Source organism: Rhodotorula graminis (assembly GCF_001329695.1).
Source record: "Rhodotorula graminis WP1 unplaced genomic scaffold RHOBAscaffold_16, whole genome shotgun sequence".
Taxonomy (NCBI): Eukaryota; Fungi; Basidiomycota; class Microbotryomycetes; order Sporidiobolales; family Sporidiobolaceae; genus Rhodotorula; species Rhodotorula graminis.
In genome coordinates, this window is record NW_017264943.1 from 244962 (window position 1) to 262846 (window position 17885).

The following is a 17885-nucleotide window of genomic DNA, read 5'->3' on the forward strand; positions in this document are numbered from 1 at the left end:
CCGCGTCCAGCTCAACGATTCGGCCCGTGCAGCCGTTGAGCAGTCCCTCAAGGGAGCTCAAGAGCCTCAGCAAGGCCCGCAACGTCGCGCGACCGCCGTCCAGCGTCTACACCGAGCGCGAGTCGAGCTCTTTCGCGGAACTCGCGCCGACAGTCGCGTCGCGAGCGCGTAGCTCCCTCTCTCGGTGCGCCAGATCTCGATTCTCGTCTCCAATGGCACTCTACTGACTATCTGTGCCCTGCGCCCAGGTTCCGTGGCGACGACGCCGCTCCTGCCGCCGCCTTTGCCGTCGTCGACGCGTCGACGAACTCACCGTTCCTCAAGCGCACGCCTCTCTTCATCCAGCGACAGTACGTGCCCTCTCTCAGGTCTAATCGCAAGGTATCTGCGAGCGTGCCTGACCTGTACCTCGTCCCCGCAGCGTTCACTTGCGACCCGCCCTCCTCCTCGGCGCTGCTCTTTCGCCTTCCCGACTAGTCCTCGCCGCGACGCCCAGCCTCTCTCCTCCCGCCTCCTCGGCGACATCGTTCTGCAGCCTTTCGTCCGCCCAAGACGCGACAGCGGCGAGCGTTCAGCTTCGCGCGAGGACGAAGCGTGCGAGGTCGTCGAGCGGGTCGAGCGTCGGGACGCCCAGCCCTCGCAGTGACGGGTGGCAGCGCGATGCCGAGAGCCATGGGGCAGCACGGCGGCGAGTCGAGCGGACGAGCGCGAGGGCCGACGATCCCGCTCGTGTCGAGCAGGTGGTCGAGCGAGACGTGTGCGGTCGTCGAGACGCAGCTTCGTCGAGCCGCGACATGGCCGTCGCTCGCCTCGTGCGACAGTCGTCGATCGCGCTCTCACTCATCGTCGACGGCGAGTAGAGCAGCCGGACGATGGCGCGATCGGGTCCACCTCCTCCTCGTCGACGTTCCTCCTTCCCCTTCTTCCGACTTTGTTCTAGCCGCATGCCCTCCCTCCCTTGCTCGCCGGTACCCTTCTCGTGGTTGTCATTCATACATGTCTCTATTCCGTCCTCGAGCCATGCAGAGAAGCCGTTCTCGCAAGCGTGGCGAGCGTGCACGGGCCTCTCCCAGCGAGCGAACGAGTCTCTGCTCGCCAAGGGCCGCTCGCCGACCTCACGCGTTCCATTCTCGCTCCACGCTCCCTGTCTCTGAGAGCACGAGTCGACCTCGCGAGGGAAGTGAGGCACTGAGAGCGTGAACGAGGAAAACCAACTCGTTTGCAAGCAGAACCTGTGGCCTCGCCGCCGCCGCCGCCGCGAGCACACCCCCTGACCCTCACTTCGAGTCCGTCTCGTCGCTCTCACCCTCGCAGTAGGCGACGAAGCCGGGCAAGATGACGGCGTGCTTGTCCCTGGCGGCGAGGTAGAGCGCGACGCCCGCGGCGCTGCACACCTCCAAGAGCTCGTCCGACTCGCTCGCGCTGCTCCGCCACACTTTCTCGGGGATGCAGAGCGTCACGAGGTGCGCGTGCGAGACGACGTCGGCGAGGCGGCTCCAGTCGGGGACCGAGCGGACGTAGAGGTGGTCGACGAGGTCGAGGGCCGGGGACGACTCGCGGGGCAGCGAGGTGGACGACGATATGTCGACGAGGACGGGCGTGTCCGTCACGAGGTACGGGTGGTCGAGCGGAATGGGCTCCGGCCGGTCCTCGTAGAACCCTGAAGACGACAGGACCGGGTCGACGAGCTGCACGTAGTCGAGCTGGGCAAGAAAGGCCGTTGTCGGAGCCGACAGGACCGGACGAGGCTTGAAGCCTCTTGAGCTGGGTACACCGAGGCGCAGACGCCTCAGGTGAGGCAGAACGCGCGACGACAGGACCTGCTCGACGTCCTCGGCCGACGCCTTGAAGTTGGCGGGCAGGGCGAGCTCGACGAGTGCGTGTGCGACGGGTGCGAGGACGCGCTTGAGGTACGGCATGCCGCCGGTGATGACGAGGCTGTGAAGCTCTGTGGTAGTGTATCGGGGTGAGCGTCGTGCTCGCGCCTGGCCAAGCAGAGAGAGCGAAAGGGGGACGCACTGCGCAACGGCCCGCCCGACGAGAAATCGATGCCAATCTTGCCGTCGAAGCTCGTGTCGGCTCTCTGGACCGGGTCGAAGTCGAGCAGGTAGACGCGCTGAAGTGCGGACAGGTTTGCGACGAGGCGGAAGACGGTAGTGGGGGCGAGGAGGCCAGGTGCGCGGCCGCTGGCCTTGTCGACCCTGAAGACGCGACGAGACTTGGCCTGCGCTGCGCCAAGGATCTGGATGAAGTTGGCCACCTCGCTCGTGCTCGGCGACAGGACGAGGCGGATGAGCGACGAGGCCTGCTCCTCGGTGTCGACGACGACGATGCGCCACAGGAGCCGCCGGGCGACGCGGCGCATGCCTTTTGAGACGCGGCACAGCTTGCGGAGCTCAGCCTGGCGGGCCTTGAAGGCGGCGCTGCCGTACGAGCTGGGCGGGAACTCGTCGACGCCCGGGAGGATGAGGGCGAGGACCTCGACGGGAAGGCGGTCCATGGCGGTGCGGGGCGACGACGGGGCTCTGGGTCGGCAGTAGGCGCGTCGAGCGGTGCTTCGAGCTGGCCGGCGGGAGGCGGCGAGCGAGGAGTGAGAGGGAGGAGACAAAGAGGAGGCGCGAGCGATGAGACGTCTCGCGGCGGCAGCGGCCCTCATCGTCAGAGGAGATCGCGATCTGCTGCACAGGGGGTATCTGTACCGCCAAGTGGCTTCAGGGAAAAAGAAGCAGCGCAGCGACACGTTGAAGCGAGAAAGCGAGTGCGGCAAAAATGCATTGGCCGGGAATCGAACCCGGGGCTAGGCAATTCAGCAGAAGCTGGCAATGCCCAATTTTGCCACTAAACCACCAATGCTTCGATAAGAGTGCGCCTGCAATTTGCGTACCCATAGCAAGTTGCGTCTTCTCGCGCCGACTTGCATTCTGAACGCCTCCCTGCACCGCGACAACCTCGCTCCTCTCGCTCCGCCACACACGGCTCACTTGCACTTGCTGCAGCAGCCACACCCGAGCTCTCTCTGCACCACTGCACAGAGCCCGTCCCTCGCCTAGCCGGCCCCGTCTCGTTCCACCACCTCCACCGCGAGCAAGTCAGCCAAGATGGGCGGCGGCGACCTCAACATGAAGAAGTGTGCGTCCAGCCCTTCCAGATCTACTCCAGAGCACCCACTGACCCTGTACCCTTCACAGCCTGGCACACGGGGACGTTCGCCAACCAGGTGCGCCTCCTCCTCCTCCCTCCTCCCTCATCGCCCCGCCTCGGCACATCCTCTGACACTCTGCCGCGCAACAGGAACGTGTGTGGAAGAAGGAGAAGGAGGCCCTCGAGGAGCGCAAGAAGCTCCAGCAGCTGCAGAAGGAGCTCGAGCAGGAGCGCGCCGTCCAGGAGCTCCAGCGCATGCAGGAGCAGGCCGGCGGCAAGAAGCGCGAGGAGCGCGTCGACTGGATGTACGCCGCACCGGCCGAGGGCAACGGGCCCAACCCGGACGAGCTCGAGGCGTACCTCCTCGGCAAGAAGCGCGTCGACAAGCTCCTCAAGGGCAACGAGGAGAAGGTGCGTCCGCCTCTCTCTCTTTCCCCTGCCTTCCTCCTCGTGCTCGTCCTGACCACTCATCTCCTCGACACAGCTCCTCGCCGCTCCCGACGCCGAGACGCCCGGCGGGTCGTTCCAGTCGGTCCAGAACGCCAACACGGCGCGCGACACGGCGGCCAAGATCCGCGAGGACCCGCTCCTCGCCATCAAGCGCCAGGAGCAGGCTCAGTACGAGAAGATGATGAAGGACCCGCGCAAGCGCCGCGAGCTCCTCGCTGCGCGCGAGGCGGCGACGGGCGGCGGCGGCGGGAGCAGCAGCGGCAAGGGCGAGAGCAAGGAGGAGCGGCGCGCGCGTAGGGAGGCGCGTAGGGCCGAGCGCGACGCTCGTCACGGGCACGGGCACGGCTCGAGGAGGGACGACCGCGAGCGCTCGAGGTCGCCGGCGCGGCACCGCTCCCACCGCGAGCGCGAGCGGTCGCGCTCTCGCTCGCCGCGCCGCGACAGCGGCCGGGACCGGGACCACCGCGCGTCGCGCGAGTACAGCGACGACCGCCGGCGGCACGACGACGCCCCGCAGCACCGCGACGGCCCATCCTCGTCCTCCTCGCACCGCCACGACCGCCCTCGTTCCCCTCCTCCTCCGCCCCTCGAGCGCGCCTACTCGCCGCCCGGGCGCGACGACCGCCGTCGCTCACCTCGACCCGCGCCTCGCGACGCTCGCGGCCCGTACCCAGACGACCGGCACGACTCGCGCCCTCCCCCTCCTCGCGACAACTATCGCTCGGCGCCGTACCCTCCTCGGCGCCCGAACCCTCCTCCCTCTGCCGCCGCACCCGCACCCTCAGCAGCAGACGACGCCGCTCGTCAGGCCGCTCTCGCTGCCAAGCTCGCCGCCATGCAGTCGTCGGCGTCGTCCCTCGCCGCCGAGCGCGCCGAGCGCCTCAAGGAGCAGGACGCGCAGGACGCCGCCGCGCTCGAGCGCGAGAAGCGTGACCGCGAGCGCAAGGGTGCGGCGGGCCCGACGTTCTTGAGCAAGGCGCAGAGCTCGGTGTACGGCGGTGGCGAGGGAGGCCTGAGCGAGCGGATGAAGAGGGGGAGGGTTGGGCTGGTCGGCGACAGGGACGACTGAGTCGGCCGCGGCTCGTCGCTGTACACGGTACGATGCAGTGCAGGGACTTTTAGTGTGCGCGATGAGGCGTTTGCTCGTCGTTCTTCGAGAGGCCCACTTGGCTCTTGCTCGCTCGCTCGCTTGTCCTCCCGAGGCCGTCTCTCCTCGACCTCGTACGGCTGCAGAACATTCTCGACAACAACAAGCACAGACTAGCGACGCCTTGCCTCCCTCGTGGCCCCACTCGAGCCACCACCCCTACATCTCGCCCAACCCGCCCGGCCCTCCTCGAGCGTCCAGCACCGCCGGACCCTGCCTCGCACCTCGCTCCCGCTCATTCGGCTCGACGCACAGGCTGCACGATCCTCCTCCACAGCTCGTCGAGCTCGGCGCGGCTGCTCGCGATCCACGGGCTCGCGAGGGCCTGAGCGGCGGTCGCTCGCTCGTTCGGGTCGTGCGCGAGGAGAGACGAAAGGAGAGCGCGCACTGTGAAACGAAACAGGGGAGGAGAGAGGGAGGGAGAGAGTCAGGACGTGTGAGAGGAGGCTGGAGAGGCCGAGCGAGAAGGAGAGGGATGAGGACGAAGAAGAGAGCGAGACGCACCTGCCCCGTCCTCGCTGCCCCACCGACCCTCGGGAAGCTCGACCGCGCCCCTCACGACAGCTCGCACGACGTCCTTGTCGGCCGGATTGGCGGCGAGCTCGTGGGCGACCGACGCGCCGAGGTCGTCTGCTGCTGCTGACGTGGCGCTCGCGAGGTCGGAGCTGGACGAGGAGGGGAAGGGCTCGAACGGGTGCGAGCCCGTCAGGAGGTGGGCGAGGAGGATACCCTGTATGAAGGTGGCAGGTAGAGAGGGAGGAGAAGAAGGTGGACGGGTGCAGGACAGACAGAGTGAGCGATCCGAGAGGAGGAGGAAGGTCGAGAGGATGAAGTGGACGGACGAGGGCCCACATATCTGCCAGCTTGCCGTCGTAGCCTGCAAGGGAGGACGTGTGTCAGTACCAGAGAGCGCAGACGAGGAAGGGGCGGCGGCTGCTCACCCTCGTGCCTCGTCCACGCGACGAGCTGCTCGGGCGCCATGTACTGCAGCGTTCCTGCCGACGACTCAAGTTCATCAGACGACGCCGACTGTAGGAATGGGGCCAGAGAGAAGAGAGGGACGCACCTTGCAGCGACTTGAACCTCGTGCCCGCCTCCTTGGCCTGCCCAAAGTCGGCGAGCTGAGCCTTGGGGAACCTGCCGCCGGTGCCGGGGCACGTGAACGCGAGGACGACGTTCTCGAGCTTGACGTCGCGGTGCGCAATGTCGAGCTCGTCGTGCAGGTACTCGAGGGCGAGGAGGAGCTGGTACAGGATCCACTTGGCCTCGGGCGCGTCGAGCCGAGTGTGCTTGATCAGGTACGTGAACAGGTCGCCGCCGGTAACGCTGTCGCGCAGAAGAGTCAGACGCATGTCGCGACAGGAGCGAGGGAGAACGGGCGTACAGCTCGAGGAAGATGTGTCTGCGCGACTCGGCGAGAGTCAGTTCGCCGTTCGGGAGGTTCAGGCGAGCGAGATGAGGACGTACACGGCCTCGTCGTTGACCTCGACGGCCTCGATGCGGTTGATGTTCGGGTGGGACGCCCGCTTGAGCATGTCGACCTCGCGCCGGATGATCTCGAGGCGGTCCTTGCCGACCCGGGCTCGCGGGAGACGCTTGCAGGCGACCTGGACGAGCGAGCGCGTGTCGAGGGCGAGGTGGACGGACGAGAAGCCGCCGCTGCCGAGGGTGCGAGGATAGACGAGGTAGTGGCCGACCTTGCGCGGCGCGGCGGCGGCGGTACTCGAGTCGACGGCGGATGGTGCAGGAGCGGGAGGTGGTGGCGCCGTGTGGACGTAGCGGAACAGCTGGCCGCCGATCCTGCAGAAGGTGGCTGTGTCAGCTCGACGTGTAAGGGCGGGGCAGGGAAGGCGAGGGAGGGAGCAGACCAGCTCACTCGAAGCGGTCGCCGTCACACAGGACGAGCGAGCTGTGAAAGACGCGGCGACCGTTGACGAGCGTGCCGTTGGTCGAGGCGTCGGCTAGAGTGATGAGGGTGTGCCCGGTGTCGCTCACGGTCGCGGCGAGGCGGGCGTGGAACGACGAGGCGAGCGGCGAAGCGAGCTGGTAGTCGGCGCGGGAGGACCGGCCGAGGACGAGTGGGCGGTCGACGGTGACGACGAGAGCCTGCACTCCAGCTTGCTGTGTGCGCGTGAGAACGCGCGCGCACTCTCCTGGTGCCCAGGGCGGGTGCAGGACGGCCGAGAGGCGATGCACGCGATGAGGGTTTTGGCGGGGGCTGACGGCATCGGACGGCTCGACGAGGCGCTGACGCTTGCGTGGCGGGGACGCAGAGGCAGCTGGCATAGCAGAGCAAGCCTGGCCCGGCCCAGCAGAGGCGCGAGAGCGAGAGGGTGGACGAGGAGGAGGAGCCTCTCGCCGAGTCTCCGGACGTCTCTGTCACGCGAGCGAGTCGACTCTACACCCTCGCGAGAGCCAGCCAGAGCAGCGGACGTCTCTCGAGCACTCAAAGCTGCAACGGATGTACTGCAACGAGAGGGAGAGAGACTACAACACGGCCAACACCGCCCGGACCGCCGCCTTGCTCTCCTCAAGCGAGAGCTAAATGATCATTGACGCACGCGTCCCGTCTGGGTTGACGCGGACGTCAAGGGACCGTAGAATCATGGCGCACTCGGCGTCGGTGAGGTCGTCCAACGGCCCCGGCTCCCGCTCCTCCTGCTGCTCTCGACCGGACGCGTCGTCGTCCTCGTCGTCCTCGTCCTCGCCTGACTCGTCCGAGCTCGTGCAGCACTCCTCGCCCGACGATTCGGTGAGCTCGTACACCTCGTGGTCCTCGCCGACGCCCGTCCGGCGCGCGCGCAGCCGCAGCTCGTGCTGGACCTCGTTGCGGTCGTCGACGACGGTCGACGAAACGCGCGGGCACATGATGGGCGAGCCGCTCAGGTCCTTGCTCGCGCGCCACTTGATGCGCACGCCCTTGGCCGTGCAGGCGCGCAGGAGCGACTGGCGCGCTCGGCGCAGGTTCGACGTGCCCGGGTGGCTCTGGATCGGGTGCATGCGCTCGTCAAAGTCCCACGGGAGGTACAGGGTGAGGAGGCCGGGGTGCGGCAGGCGGACGAGCCCCTCGACGGCTTGGACCGCGAGGATGACGTCGGGCAGGGCCTGGCGGATGCTCGACTCGGCAAAGAAGGAGCCGAACGTTGCAAAGTTGCGCACGACGACGTGGTGGCACCGCGACCACGAGTTCTCGATCGCGCGGCCAAAGCTGTGCAGCTCGACGGCGACCTGTTGCGCGTGAGAGGAGGTCAGCTACCGAGCCTGCTCGAGGCACGAGGAAAGAGAGAGCGTTGGACGCACCGGCACGCGGCACTGGGTCGTCATCCACTCGGGGACGAGAACCCCGAGCTCGCAGTTGTGCACCTGGACGACGTCGAGCTGGCAGAAGAACGACCGAGAGATGTCGGGGAAGTAGGGCTCGTCGTCATGGCTCAGGAGGTGGGCGACGTTGAGGTGGCGCAGGGCCGGGAACGTCTCGTGGTTGAGGAGCCCGACGAGCTCGTCCTCGTTGACGACGACCTGGTTGAGCGTGAGGTCGACGAGGTTGCGGAAGATGGGTCGGCAGATCGAGGGGAACGAGGCGTCGAGCGGGGTGCTGGCGAGGATGAGGTGACGGAGCTCTGCGGGCGCGGGACAAGGGCGGTCAGTCACTGGCGTGTACGACGACTTGGAGGAGCAAGGGACGCACTCTTGAGCTCGCTGAAGGCAAAGATGGGAGTGACGTTGCCCTGCTGGCGGGCCAAGTGGCAGCGCAGGTCCTCGAGGTTGGGCATCGCCTCGATGGCAAAGCGCAGGTCGTCGAGATCGTGTTGCGTGTCGTCGTAGGACGCGACATGGAGCGTCTCGGTGTTCTTGCCGAGGCCGCGACCGGGCTTGCCGCCGCCGGGGAGCTCGACGGCGCGCAGGGACGAGAGCGCGGTCGGGTCGAACAGTTGAACCCAGGTCCACAGGAGAGGCTGCGCGACCGAGCACCAGGCCCTCGACACGAGGCAGCAGTCGTACAGGGCCCGCCTCGCACGAGCGCGTGCGAGGGGAGCTCGACGTCCGGGGCAAAGAGGTGGAGCAGGACGCGCTTGACCAGCGGCGGCGGGAGACGACGCCTGGAAGCCGCCGTCTTGCGTCGACGGACCATGCCGCACAGCGTTCCACGTGCCCTCGAGGGGGTGTCGAGCTGTGGTTGGAGAGGAGAGTGAGCGGGGGGAGATGAGGAGGAGGGCGGGGAGGCGCGAGGCGGACGCACCTCGAGGCGATTTGACGACGGGCTTGAGTGGGTTGATGACAGGTGCTGTGGCGATGGAGCGGTCGAGCTGGACCGTAGAAGCAGAGACAGAGCCGGGGGAGGAGCTGAGTGAAGCTGAGCTGGCTCCGAGGCGGCGAGGCGATGCTCTCGCCCACCCTCACGCCGCGACTCGCTCGTGCGCACCAGGAACCACTCAGAAGCCTCTCCCAGCACCTCCACGAGCGGCTCCACTTCAGCCAGTGCGCCGCCCTTTCCGCGTCGCCCTTCCTCCCGCCCCCGCCTCGCTCATCTTGCTGACCTCTCATCTCCCGACCGCCTCGCAGTGCCCAACGGTCGCCCAGAGCGCAAGAACGGCGCACAGAAGCGCAAGGTCGACAAGTCGGGCCTCGGTCGCGCCATCATCAACCGCAAGACCCGTGCCGCCCGCGACGCTCTCGACCCGACCCTCGTGAGCTTCACTCGCCTCGCTCCTCGCGCACACCTCGAGGCCCGCAAGCTGACCGCCCATTCCCTCCCACGCAGAACACGTCGACGATCGAGGCCGGCCTCTCGTCCGTCACGCAGGAGAACGACCTCGACGAGTTCCTCAGCACCGCCCAGCTCGCCGACACCGACTTCTCGGCCGGTGCGTCCACGCGTGCTCGAGCAGCACCTGAGACTCCCTATTGACTCTTGGGTCCCGCACGCAGAGCGCCAGAACATCAAGGTCGTCATCTCGGACCCCAACCTCAACCCGGCCGCGTCGCACAACCCGTACCTCCTCACGCCCCAGCAGGAGGCCGAGCTCCGCAACAAGCAGTCGGCCAATAGCCAGCGTCTCCAAGTGCCCCGTCGCCCGGCATGGACCCGCGACATGACGACTGTCGAGCTCGAGCGGCAAGAGCGTGACGCTTTCCTCGAGTGGAGGCGTGGTCTCGCCGAGTGCGTCCATCTCTCTCTCTCTATCCCTCGCTCTCCTGCACGTCGCACTGACCTTCGAGTCCCCATGTCTGCAGCCTGCAGGACAACCAGGCGCTCCTCCTGACGCCGTTCGAGCGCAACCTCGAGGTGTGGCGCCAGCTGTGGCGCACGCTTGAGCGGTCCGACCTCATCGTCCAGATCGTCGACGCGCGCAACCCGCTCACGTTCCGCTCCGAGGACCTCGAGCGCTACGTCCTCGAGCTCAATGGGCCCGAGGGCGACAACGACGACGAGGAGAGCGAGGGCGAGGGCGAGAACGTCGACGACAAGGGCGAGGGCACGAGCAAGAAGCCCAAGCCGAGGCGCCAGAACCTGCTCCTGATCAACAAGTCGGACCTGCTCACTCGCGGCCAGCGGTGCGTCCTCTCCCTCCCTCCTCTTCCTCCTCTTCACTCGAGCGCCGAACTGACTCGCGCCTCGGTCCCCTCGCCTCGCAGGGAGCGTTGGGCCGACTACTTCGACGCCAACGGGATCCAGTACGCCTTCTTCTCGGCGGCCAACGGCATCGCGCTGCAGGAGGAACGCGCGCGGCAAGAAGAGCTCGCCGCGCTCGCCGAGCAGTCCGAGGAGTCGGACTCGGAGGACGACCTCGCGCCGGGCATGAAGATCCCCAAGTCGGGCAACAAGCTCAAGGGCCTCAACGCGGAGGGCAAGAAGGCGGTCCAGTCGGCGGCGGCGACGGGCAGCAGCGGCCCCGGCGCCGACGCGAGCCGGCCGAGGGTCACGAGCCGCGACGTCGACACGGACGACGAGAGCGACGAGGACTCGGACGAGGAGCTCGCGGGGAGGATGCGGCGCGGCATGGGCATCTCGCTGCCCGGGTCGGACGAGAGCCCGAGGACGCGGATCTTGAGCGTGCTCGAGCTCGAGGACCTCTTTATGAGTCGTGCGCCCGAGGGTGAGCCCCCCTTCCCTCTTTCTGTTTCTCTCTCGCCTTGCCTCTCTTACATCGACTCGAGACACTGACCCTCTCTTTGGTCGTCCTCGCAGTGTCGCTCGCCGCCGGCCACGGCAACGAGAAGCTCGTCGTCGGCCTCGTCGGCTACCCGAACGTCGGCAAGTCGTCGACCATCAACGCCCTCATCGGCGAGAAGAAGGTGTCGGTCTCGGCGACGCCGGGCAAGACCAAGCACTTCCAGACGATCCGCCTCAGCCAGGACGTCCTCTTGTGCGACTGCCCCGGTCTCGTCTTCCCGCAATTCGCGAGCACCAAGGCCGAGCTCGTGTGCAACGGCGTCCTCCCGATCGACCAGCTGCGCGAGTTCACGGGCCCGGTCGAGCTCGTCACGCGGCGCATCCCGCAGCAGGTCCTCGAGGGCACATACGGCCTGCGCATCAACGTTCTGCCCGAGAACGAGGGCGGCACGGGCTACCCGACCGCCGCCGAGTTCCTCACCACCTTCTCGAGTGCGTCCCACGCTCTCTTCCTCGCCTCTTGAGCGCCTCGCCGCTCGGACGTGCACTCACCCTCTCCTTTATCTCCCCCCTCTCCTTCTCTCGCAGTCGCTCGCGGCTTCTTCACTGGCGGTGCCGGTAACCAGGACCACTCGCGTTCGTCCCGTCACGTCCTCAAGGACTACGTCACGGGCCGGCTCCTGTTCTGCCACCCTCCTCCCGGCATCAGCGAGGACGACTTCAACGCCGAGACGCGCTCGCTCGACCACCTCGCGGCGCAGAACAAGCTCAAGCGCAAGATGGCGCCGACGACGCGCGTCGGCAAGGACTCGGACTACTACGTCCACTCGCCGGCGGCCATTGCGGCGGGCGTGGCGGGCGCGAGCGCTGGCGGCGCAAAGGGCAGCGCAAAGGCCAACGCGATCGACGAGCGCTTCTTTGGCGGCGGCGTCGGCAGCGCCGTCGTGCTCGGGACGAGGGCCAAGAAGGAGGCCGAGGAGGGCAAGGGCGAGGGCAAGAAGCACTTCAAGAAGAAGCGCGAGAAGCAGCGCAGCGGCAGGGGGTACGACTGAGCGGTGGCGGCTTGTCGACGAGCGCCGAGGCGCTGTGTGTGCAACGCTAGAGCCACGGTTGTTGTACTCTCGCCTTTTCGTGACCCGCTCGTCGAGAGGAGAGTCCAGCGAGGGCAGAAAGCGAGACGGGCCTCGCTCGAGCGTCGGATCTTTCTCGATCTCTCGCTCTCGACGCAGCGACCGAGAGCTCGTCGATCGCTCGTCGTTGCGCTCGAGGATCTACTTCTTCGTCGTCGCCGCCGCTGCAAGTGCTGCTGCGCCCTCCTTGCGCTGGCCCTTGGGCTTGGGCGTCTCGACCGGCAAGTCCCACGTCCCGGTCGGCGAGCGGCGCTCCCAGATCTGCAGACGAGGTACTTTGTCAGTGCGTGCATCGAGGCTTCACGACATCTTCAACCCGCGAAGCGCAAGACGACCTGCGCCCCCGCGAGAGACAGAGGGAAAGAGGACGACGACCTGACGCACCTGGATGTAGGTCTCGCCCAAGCTGACCATCTCCCTCTCGATCTCCCTCACCTGCAAGTCCTCCATCTCGAACCACTTCTCGTCCTCGTCCTTGACGCCGTCCGTGAGCTCGCCCGACTTGGCGTCGCGCGGCGCGCGCAGGTGCACGTGCGTGCGCCAGCGCGACTCGGCGTGCGCCGTGCCGGCGAGCGACTGGTGCGTCAGGTTGGCCGTCAGGTCGTAGTAGGTCGAGAGGGGCTGGGACGGGTCGACGTCTGTCCGCGAGGGAGGAAAGGAGAGGTCAGTCGGCTGCTCGAGGTCCGAGCGGGAGGGGGCAAGGGACGGTCACGACGCACAGTCGCTCATGTCGACGCCCCGCAAAGGGAAGTTGACAATGGTCGGGTTCTTCTCCTCGAGGAACCGGTTGCTCGTGAAGCGCTTGTAGTACACGACGAGGAACGGGGGCAGGCGCGTGATCTTCCACCGGCGCAGGACGCCCTGCTGCGTGTCCTCGCGCGTCGTATGCCCGTCGTACTTGGCGAGGATGGCCGACAGGGGCGACTGCGGCGCGATGTTGGACTCGACGGCGTCCTGGAAGAGAGGCGGTGGAGGGAGGTCGAGCGCGAGGAAGAGGAAGGGCGTCTTGGTCGTCTTGATGTCTGTGCGAGGCAAGCGGCTGAGTCAGGACGCGGCGATCGCCAACAGCGACGAGGCAGACGTCGCAGAGGACGCCCGTCCCGGCGCAGGAAGGTCGAAGAGCCGGACGCACCCCGGTCGAGGTCAAAGTGGGGCTTGGCGCCAAACTCGCCCGTCTTGATGATCTGCTGGTCGTCGACGCGCACCTCGCCCTGGAACGCCGAGTAGATGATGCCTGCAAGACGCGAGAGGGGGAGGGAGGAGAGAGGGAGAGAGGGAGGAGAGAGAGGGAGGGAAAGAGAGGGTCAGTGCACGGTCGCCGAGTCTTCCTCTCGGGACGAGGCTTGCCCTCATGGAAAAGAGAGAGACGGACGCACTTGAGCGCGGCTTGCGCGTCCCGCCAAGGTCGCGATGGAGCTGGTTCAGAAGCCAGCCGAGGAACTCGACCGGGTCGCCCTCCTTGGTGATGCTGAACCGTCCTCCACTCGCGTTGCCGACCTCCTGGAGGAGCTCGTGCGGGCTCACCTGGGCCTTGAACTGGCGCGGGTTCCACAGCTTGCGCGCGAGCATGCCAAACCGGCGCACGAGCTCTGACGTGGCGGAAGAAGACGGGAGCGGGTCGAGGATGAAGTAGTCGCGCAGGGGCGGCACGTGGAGGAGGAGGTGCAGGGTCGCGTTCATAAAGCTGTTGTGCTTCATGTTGTTGAGGCCGATGAAGCCCGGGTAGTACGGCCGCTCGGCGAGGTCGAGCGACGGCGACAGGGACGCGTCGATGCGCTTGAGGAGCTGGGGCGTGAAGCGCGGGTACAGGAGCGACTTGATGTCGGCGAGCGACGCGTCGTCGACCTCGTAGCCGTCGGGCAGGACAAAGACTTTTTGCGTCTCGAGGTTGATAAAGACGTGGTGGTCGTCGTTGAGGGCGTGCGCGTACGCGGGCGACGACTTGCCGCGGCCCTGGAAGTACTTGCCGTCGACGAGGCACGCATAGATGTGGTTGTGCGACAGCGTGACCGAGCACAGGCGCTCAAAGTCAAAGTCGAGGGCCGAGCGGTTGATCTGCGAGCGGCCGAGGTGTCAGTCGCGTCACAGGTCAAGAGAGGAGGTCGGAGGGAGAAGAGAGAGAGAGAGAGACGCACCGTGTCGAGGTAGAGGTCGCGCGGTCGTGCGCTCTCCTCCTCGGGCTCGAACTCGTAAACCGGCGGCTCCTCGTCCTCCTCCTGCTCGACCTCCTCGCCCGTCGCCGCCGCCGCCGCACCGTCCGGGGCCGTCGCCGCCGGCAGCTCGCCGTTGGCCGCCTTGACGAGGTCGTCGGTCGGCACCTTGGACTCTGCGACGACGCTCCGGTTGGGCCCGTCGCCGGCGACCTGGGCGAGGTCGGGCGCGCTCTCGAAGGCGGGTGCGGCGCGGACCTGGACGGGCTCGCCGGCGGCAGTGCCAGCGTCACGCGAGCCCGCAGGCGGGACCTGGTCGGCGATGGCGGCGTGTGTGCGGATGCGCTTGGTTTCCTCGTCGACGACGGCGTCCTCGAGCTGGCGCTTGGCGGGGAGGTTGACCGATTCGAGTGGAGGAGGGGCGTCGCCCATGCCGCCGACTGCTTGTTGTGCGGGATCGGGGGGTGCCGGGGGGGCGGCGTCCTGGAGCTGCTGAGGTGCGGGAGCCGAGTCGTCGGCCGAGGAGGAGAGGGGTTCAGGGATGGCGGGCGCGTCTTGGTCGGCCTCTTGGAGGCGGGCGACGAGGTCGGCCTTGAGGCCGGATACAGGGAGGTCGCGCTCCTTGAGGAGGTCCTGTGTGCGGGTCGAGCATGAGTTGGCCGGGGGTGTTGAGGTGGGGAGGGAGGGAGGAGGGTGACGACGAGGGGCGCACCTTGAGCTGTGCCACCTTGAGTTTGGCGTAGTCTGTCATGGCTGCTCTAGCTCTAGCCCTTGGCTCTGGTCGACGACAGGCCGTGTGAGGCTGTGCGGCAGCCGTCGTCGTCGTCGTCGTCGCCTCCGCTCCGCCTCGAGCTCGAGCTCCTCATCAGCTCCAGCTCGCTCGTCACCTCGACCTCGAGAGCTCTCGCCGTTCTCACAGCGAGCTCCACCGACCTCGACTCGGCCACCCGCCCCACCGGCATGGTCAAGGACATGCAGGGCCTCCCGCCCTCGACTCGCCTCCTCACCCTGTTGAACGTCCAGTCGGCCAAACCCTCGCCCGCCTCGACAAAGCGCACCCGCGACTGGCACCAGCTCGCCCGCAAGGCCACAAAGACCCACCCTGGCACTTCCGCCCGCACCGACAGGCCCGACAGCAACTCGGCCACAAGCTCGAGCGCGCTGCCCTCCTCCTCGACCAGCGCGACCACGACGCCGACAAAGCGTCTTCCGCACCGGGCGCGTCCACCAACGACGACGACGGCGACGCCGCTGCCATCGCCGCAGACGCCGACAGCGATGACGAGCACGCCGACCTCGCAACCGCCGACCCGTTCACGCGCCACTTTGGGCCAGACTCGGCCCTCGTGCGCGGCAAGGACAAGGCCCAGCTCGAGCTCGAACACGAGTCGCACCGCAAGCGCTCCAAGGGCGTCCTACCCGGCGTTGGCGAGGCGCAGGTGCTCTGGCCCGAGGCCGTCGGCGAGGATGTGGCGAGGGTCAAGCCTCTCGACGAGGCGCTCAAGACGGTGCGTCCGCTTCTGTTCCTCTCTCATCGACGAGTAACCCCTGGATTGACGTCCTGACCCATTTGAACGCGCGCAGTACAACCCGAAGCTGCTCGACAAGATGCGCTCGTCGTCCGCTCGCAGTGCGTCCCACTCTCTCCGTCTCCTCCTGTCCCCTCGCCGGCTCGACTGCGTACTCACGCTCGCCCTGTCACACAGCTTCGATCCCGCCGTCCCAGTCGGCCTGGCTCCGCACCCTGTCGACCTACCAGGACGTCCTGTGCCCGCGAGTCGTTGTCGGCAGCGACGAGCACGAGGCCATCCGCGAGGCGTCGGCGCTGCACGCCATGAACCACGTCCTCAAGTGAGTCTCCCTCTGAGTCCCTTTCCACGGCCTCTCGAGGCGAGGTGACTGACTCGCACGGGCCCCTCTCCCCGCACCTCTCGCGCAGGACCCGCACCCGCATTCTCAAGAACAACGAGTACCTCGCCAAGCAGGCCCTCGACAAGTCGGCCCCGTCGTCGTCGTCGTCTACGCCGGCCCGCTCGACCCTCGACCAGTCGTTCACGCGCCCCAAGGTCCTCGTCCTCACCCCGTTCCGCAACTCGGCCCTCTCGTGGGCGCAGCACCTCATCTCGTACCTCCCGCCGTCCATCACGTCGGTCGAGAACTTTCCCCGGTTCGTGTCCGAGTACTCGCTGCCCGAGGGCGCGACCGACAAGCTCGTCGAGGACCGCGACAAGTACCCGCCCGACCACGTCGAGACGTTCCGCGGCAACATCGACGACGCGTTCCGGTGCGGCGTCAAGGTGACGCGCAAGACGGCAAAGATGTTTGCCGAGTTTTACCAGGCCGACGTCATCCTCGCGAGCCCGCTCGGGTTGAGGACCAGCATCGAGAAGGACGGGTGCGTGCGCCGCTCCACAGGCGATTTCCCTCCTCCTCTTTGCCGATCTCTCGGTTCTCGAGCACGGACTGATTAGTCCATCGGCCTGTCACGCAGCGACTCGGACTTCCTGTCGAGCATCGAGGTCCTCATCGTCGACCAGATGGACGTCATGCTCATGCAGAACTGGGACCACGTGCAGGTGCGCCCGCCTCTCTCTTCCTCTCTCTCTCTTCTCTGCATGTGGCACCGTCGACTGACGCTGCCCACCCACCCTGCAGTTCGTCCTCGACCGCCTCAACTCGCTCCCGGCGACCGACCACGGCATCGACTTTTCGCGCGTCAAGCCCTGGTACCTCGACGGCCTGTCGCCCTTCCTGCGCCAGTCGATCCTCCTCTCGTCGTTCGACGCGCCCGAGATCCGCGGTGCGTGGGCGCGCGCGTGCAGGAACCGCGCCGGCGCCGTCCGGGCGCTCGGGACGGTCGAGGGCCCCGAGGGCGTGCTCGACAGGGTGCCGAGCGGGTTGAGGCAGGTGTGGACGAGGTTCGAGGTGGCCGACGTGACGGACGAGGACGACAGGAGGTTCGAGTGGTTCACGACAAAGGTGCGCCCGCGGCTCGCTTTCTCTCCTTGTCGGTGCGGCTCCTCGTGCATGTCGGGGAGCGACACTGACTGACGATTATCGCCTGGTTGGTGCACAGACCCTCCCGACGCTCCTCAAGTCGGCCGTCTCGTCGTCGCAGACGCTCGTCTTCGTCCCGTCCTACTTTGACTTTGTCCGGCTCAAGCGGTACCTCACCAAGCACCGGTCGTCGCTCGCGAGCGACTTTTCGTTCGCCGCCATCAGCGAGTACACGCCGACGCCCGACGTGTCGCGTGCGAGGGGCGCCTTCTTTGCCGGCAAGGTCAAGTTCTTGCTCGTCACCGAGCGGTTCCACTTCTTCCGGCGGTGCGTCCTCACCTCTCTCTCTCTCTCCTTTCCCTCGACCCGGTACTGACGACGCTCCTCCGCGCAGGTACCGCCTGCGTGGCGCCAAGACGGTCGTCTTCTACGCCCCGCCCTCGCACGCGTCGTACTACCCCGAGGTCGTCTCGTTCCCGTTCGCGCCGCCCTCGGCCGTCACGACGGCGTCGGGCGCGCCTCCCCCACGCCCCGAGGACGAGGACGTCGACGCGAGCGAGCTGAGCGCGCACGTCCTGTTCAGCCGGCTCGACGTGCTCCGCCTCGAGCGCATCGTCGGCACAAAGGACGCGGCGAGGATGTGCAGGGCCGACGAGGGCGAGAAGAGGTTCACGTTTGTGTAGACGACGAGATGCTGCAACGCGCTGCGTCGAGCGCTGCCCAGGAGCGAGCGCGAGAGAGCGAGAGGTCCGTGC

At 67.3% G+C, this 17885-nt stretch overlaps 8 protein-coding genes and 1 non-coding gene across 9 annotated transcripts; 4 read left to right on the plus strand and 5 right to left on the minus strand.

The window, feature by feature from the left end:
- Positions 1 to 1277: 1277 nt before the first annotated feature.
- Positions 1278 to 2500, minus strand: RHOBADRAFT_56029 (uncharacterized protein; the record flags this gene model as incomplete). The annotated part of the gene is made up of 2 exons (XM_018418145.1): positions 1278 to 1948; positions 2020 to 2500. The coding sequence occupies 2 exons, from the start codon at positions 2498 to 2500 to the stop codon at positions 1278 to 1280; spliced, it is 1152 nt and encodes a 383-aa protein (XP_018268259.1).
- A 270-nt stretch (positions 2501 to 2770) lies between these two features.
- RHOBADRAFT_t131 lies at positions 2771 to 2853 on the minus strand. Its single transcript has one exon. It is a non-coding gene; the product is annotated as a tRNA-Gly (tRNA).
- Positions 2854 to 3098: 245 nt separating this feature from the next.
- Positions 3099 to 4721, plus strand: RHOBADRAFT_56030 (uncharacterized protein; the record flags this gene model as incomplete). Its single annotated transcript, XM_018418146.1, has 4 exons — positions 3099 to 3129; positions 3189 to 3217; positions 3292 to 3552; positions 3626 to 4721. The coding sequence occupies 4 exons, from the start codon at positions 3099 to 3101 to the stop codon at positions 4658 to 4660; spliced, it is 1356 nt and encodes a 451-aa protein (XP_018268260.1). The 3' UTR covers positions 4661 to 4721.
- A 252-nt stretch (positions 4722 to 4973) lies between these two features.
- Positions 4974 to 7024, minus strand: RHOBADRAFT_47056 (uncharacterized protein; the record flags this gene model as incomplete). The annotated part of the gene is made up of 8 exons (XM_018414921.1): positions 4974 to 5125; positions 5243 to 5468; positions 5581 to 5615; positions 5680 to 5733; positions 5805 to 6064; positions 6123 to 6140; positions 6206 to 6538; positions 6615 to 7024. The coding sequence occupies 8 exons, from the start codon at positions 7022 to 7024 to the stop codon at positions 4974 to 4976; spliced, it is 1488 nt and encodes a 495-aa protein (XP_018268261.1).
- A 255-nt stretch (positions 7025 to 7279) lies between these two features.
- RHOBADRAFT_56031 (uncharacterized protein) lies at positions 7280 to 8870 on the minus strand (the record flags this gene model as incomplete). The annotated part of the gene is made up of 4 exons (XM_018418147.1): positions 7280 to 7966; positions 8039 to 8358; positions 8427 to 8694; positions 8757 to 8870. 4 exons carry the CDS (start codon positions 8868 to 8870, stop codon positions 7280 to 7282), a joined length of 1389 nt encoding a protein of 462 aa, XP_018268262.1.
- Positions 8871 to 9160: 290 nt separating this feature from the next.
- RHOBADRAFT_48955 (uncharacterized protein) lies at positions 9161 to 11976 on the plus strand. The gene is made up of 8 exons (XM_018415206.1): positions 9161 to 9217; positions 9302 to 9426; positions 9501 to 9603; positions 9668 to 9899; positions 9974 to 10294; positions 10376 to 10836; positions 10929 to 11345; positions 11442 to 11976. Coding segments are annotated over exons 1-8 (2124 nt in total). The 5' UTR covers positions 9161 to 9216; the 3' UTR covers positions 11906 to 11976.
- Positions 11977 to 12095: 119 nt separating this feature from the next.
- RHOBADRAFT_39651 (uncharacterized protein) lies at positions 12096 to 14565 on the minus strand (the record flags this gene model as incomplete). Its single annotated transcript, XM_018413640.1, has 6 exons — positions 12096 to 12244; positions 12368 to 12621; positions 12703 to 13005; positions 13116 to 13217; positions 13360 to 14038; positions 14119 to 14565. 6 exons carry the CDS (start codon positions 14563 to 14565, stop codon positions 12125 to 12127), a joined length of 1905 nt encoding a protein of 634 aa, XP_018268264.1. The 3' UTR covers positions 12096 to 12124.
- Positions 14566 to 15194: 629 nt separating this feature from the next.
- Positions 15195 to 15984, plus strand: RHOBADRAFT_30225 (uncharacterized protein). The gene is made up of 3 exons (XM_018412897.1): positions 15195 to 15641; positions 15718 to 15763; positions 15840 to 15984. The coding sequence occupies exons 1-3, from the start codon at positions 15412 to 15414 to the stop codon at positions 15969 to 15971; spliced, it is 408 nt and encodes a 135-aa protein (XP_018268265.1). The 5' UTR covers positions 15195 to 15411; the 3' UTR covers positions 15972 to 15984.
- On the plus strand, positions 15926 to 17849 carry RHOBADRAFT_30227 (uncharacterized protein). Its single transcript, XM_018412898.1, has 6 exons — positions 15926 to 15984; positions 16073 to 16528; positions 16625 to 16709; positions 16789 to 17112; positions 17210 to 17457; positions 17525 to 17849. Exons 1-6 carry the CDS (start codon positions 15968 to 15970, stop codon positions 17811 to 17813), a joined length of 1419 nt encoding a protein of 472 aa, XP_018268266.1. The 5' UTR covers positions 15926 to 15967; the 3' UTR covers positions 17814 to 17849.
- The last annotated feature ends 36 nt before the right edge of the window (positions 17850 to 17885 follow it).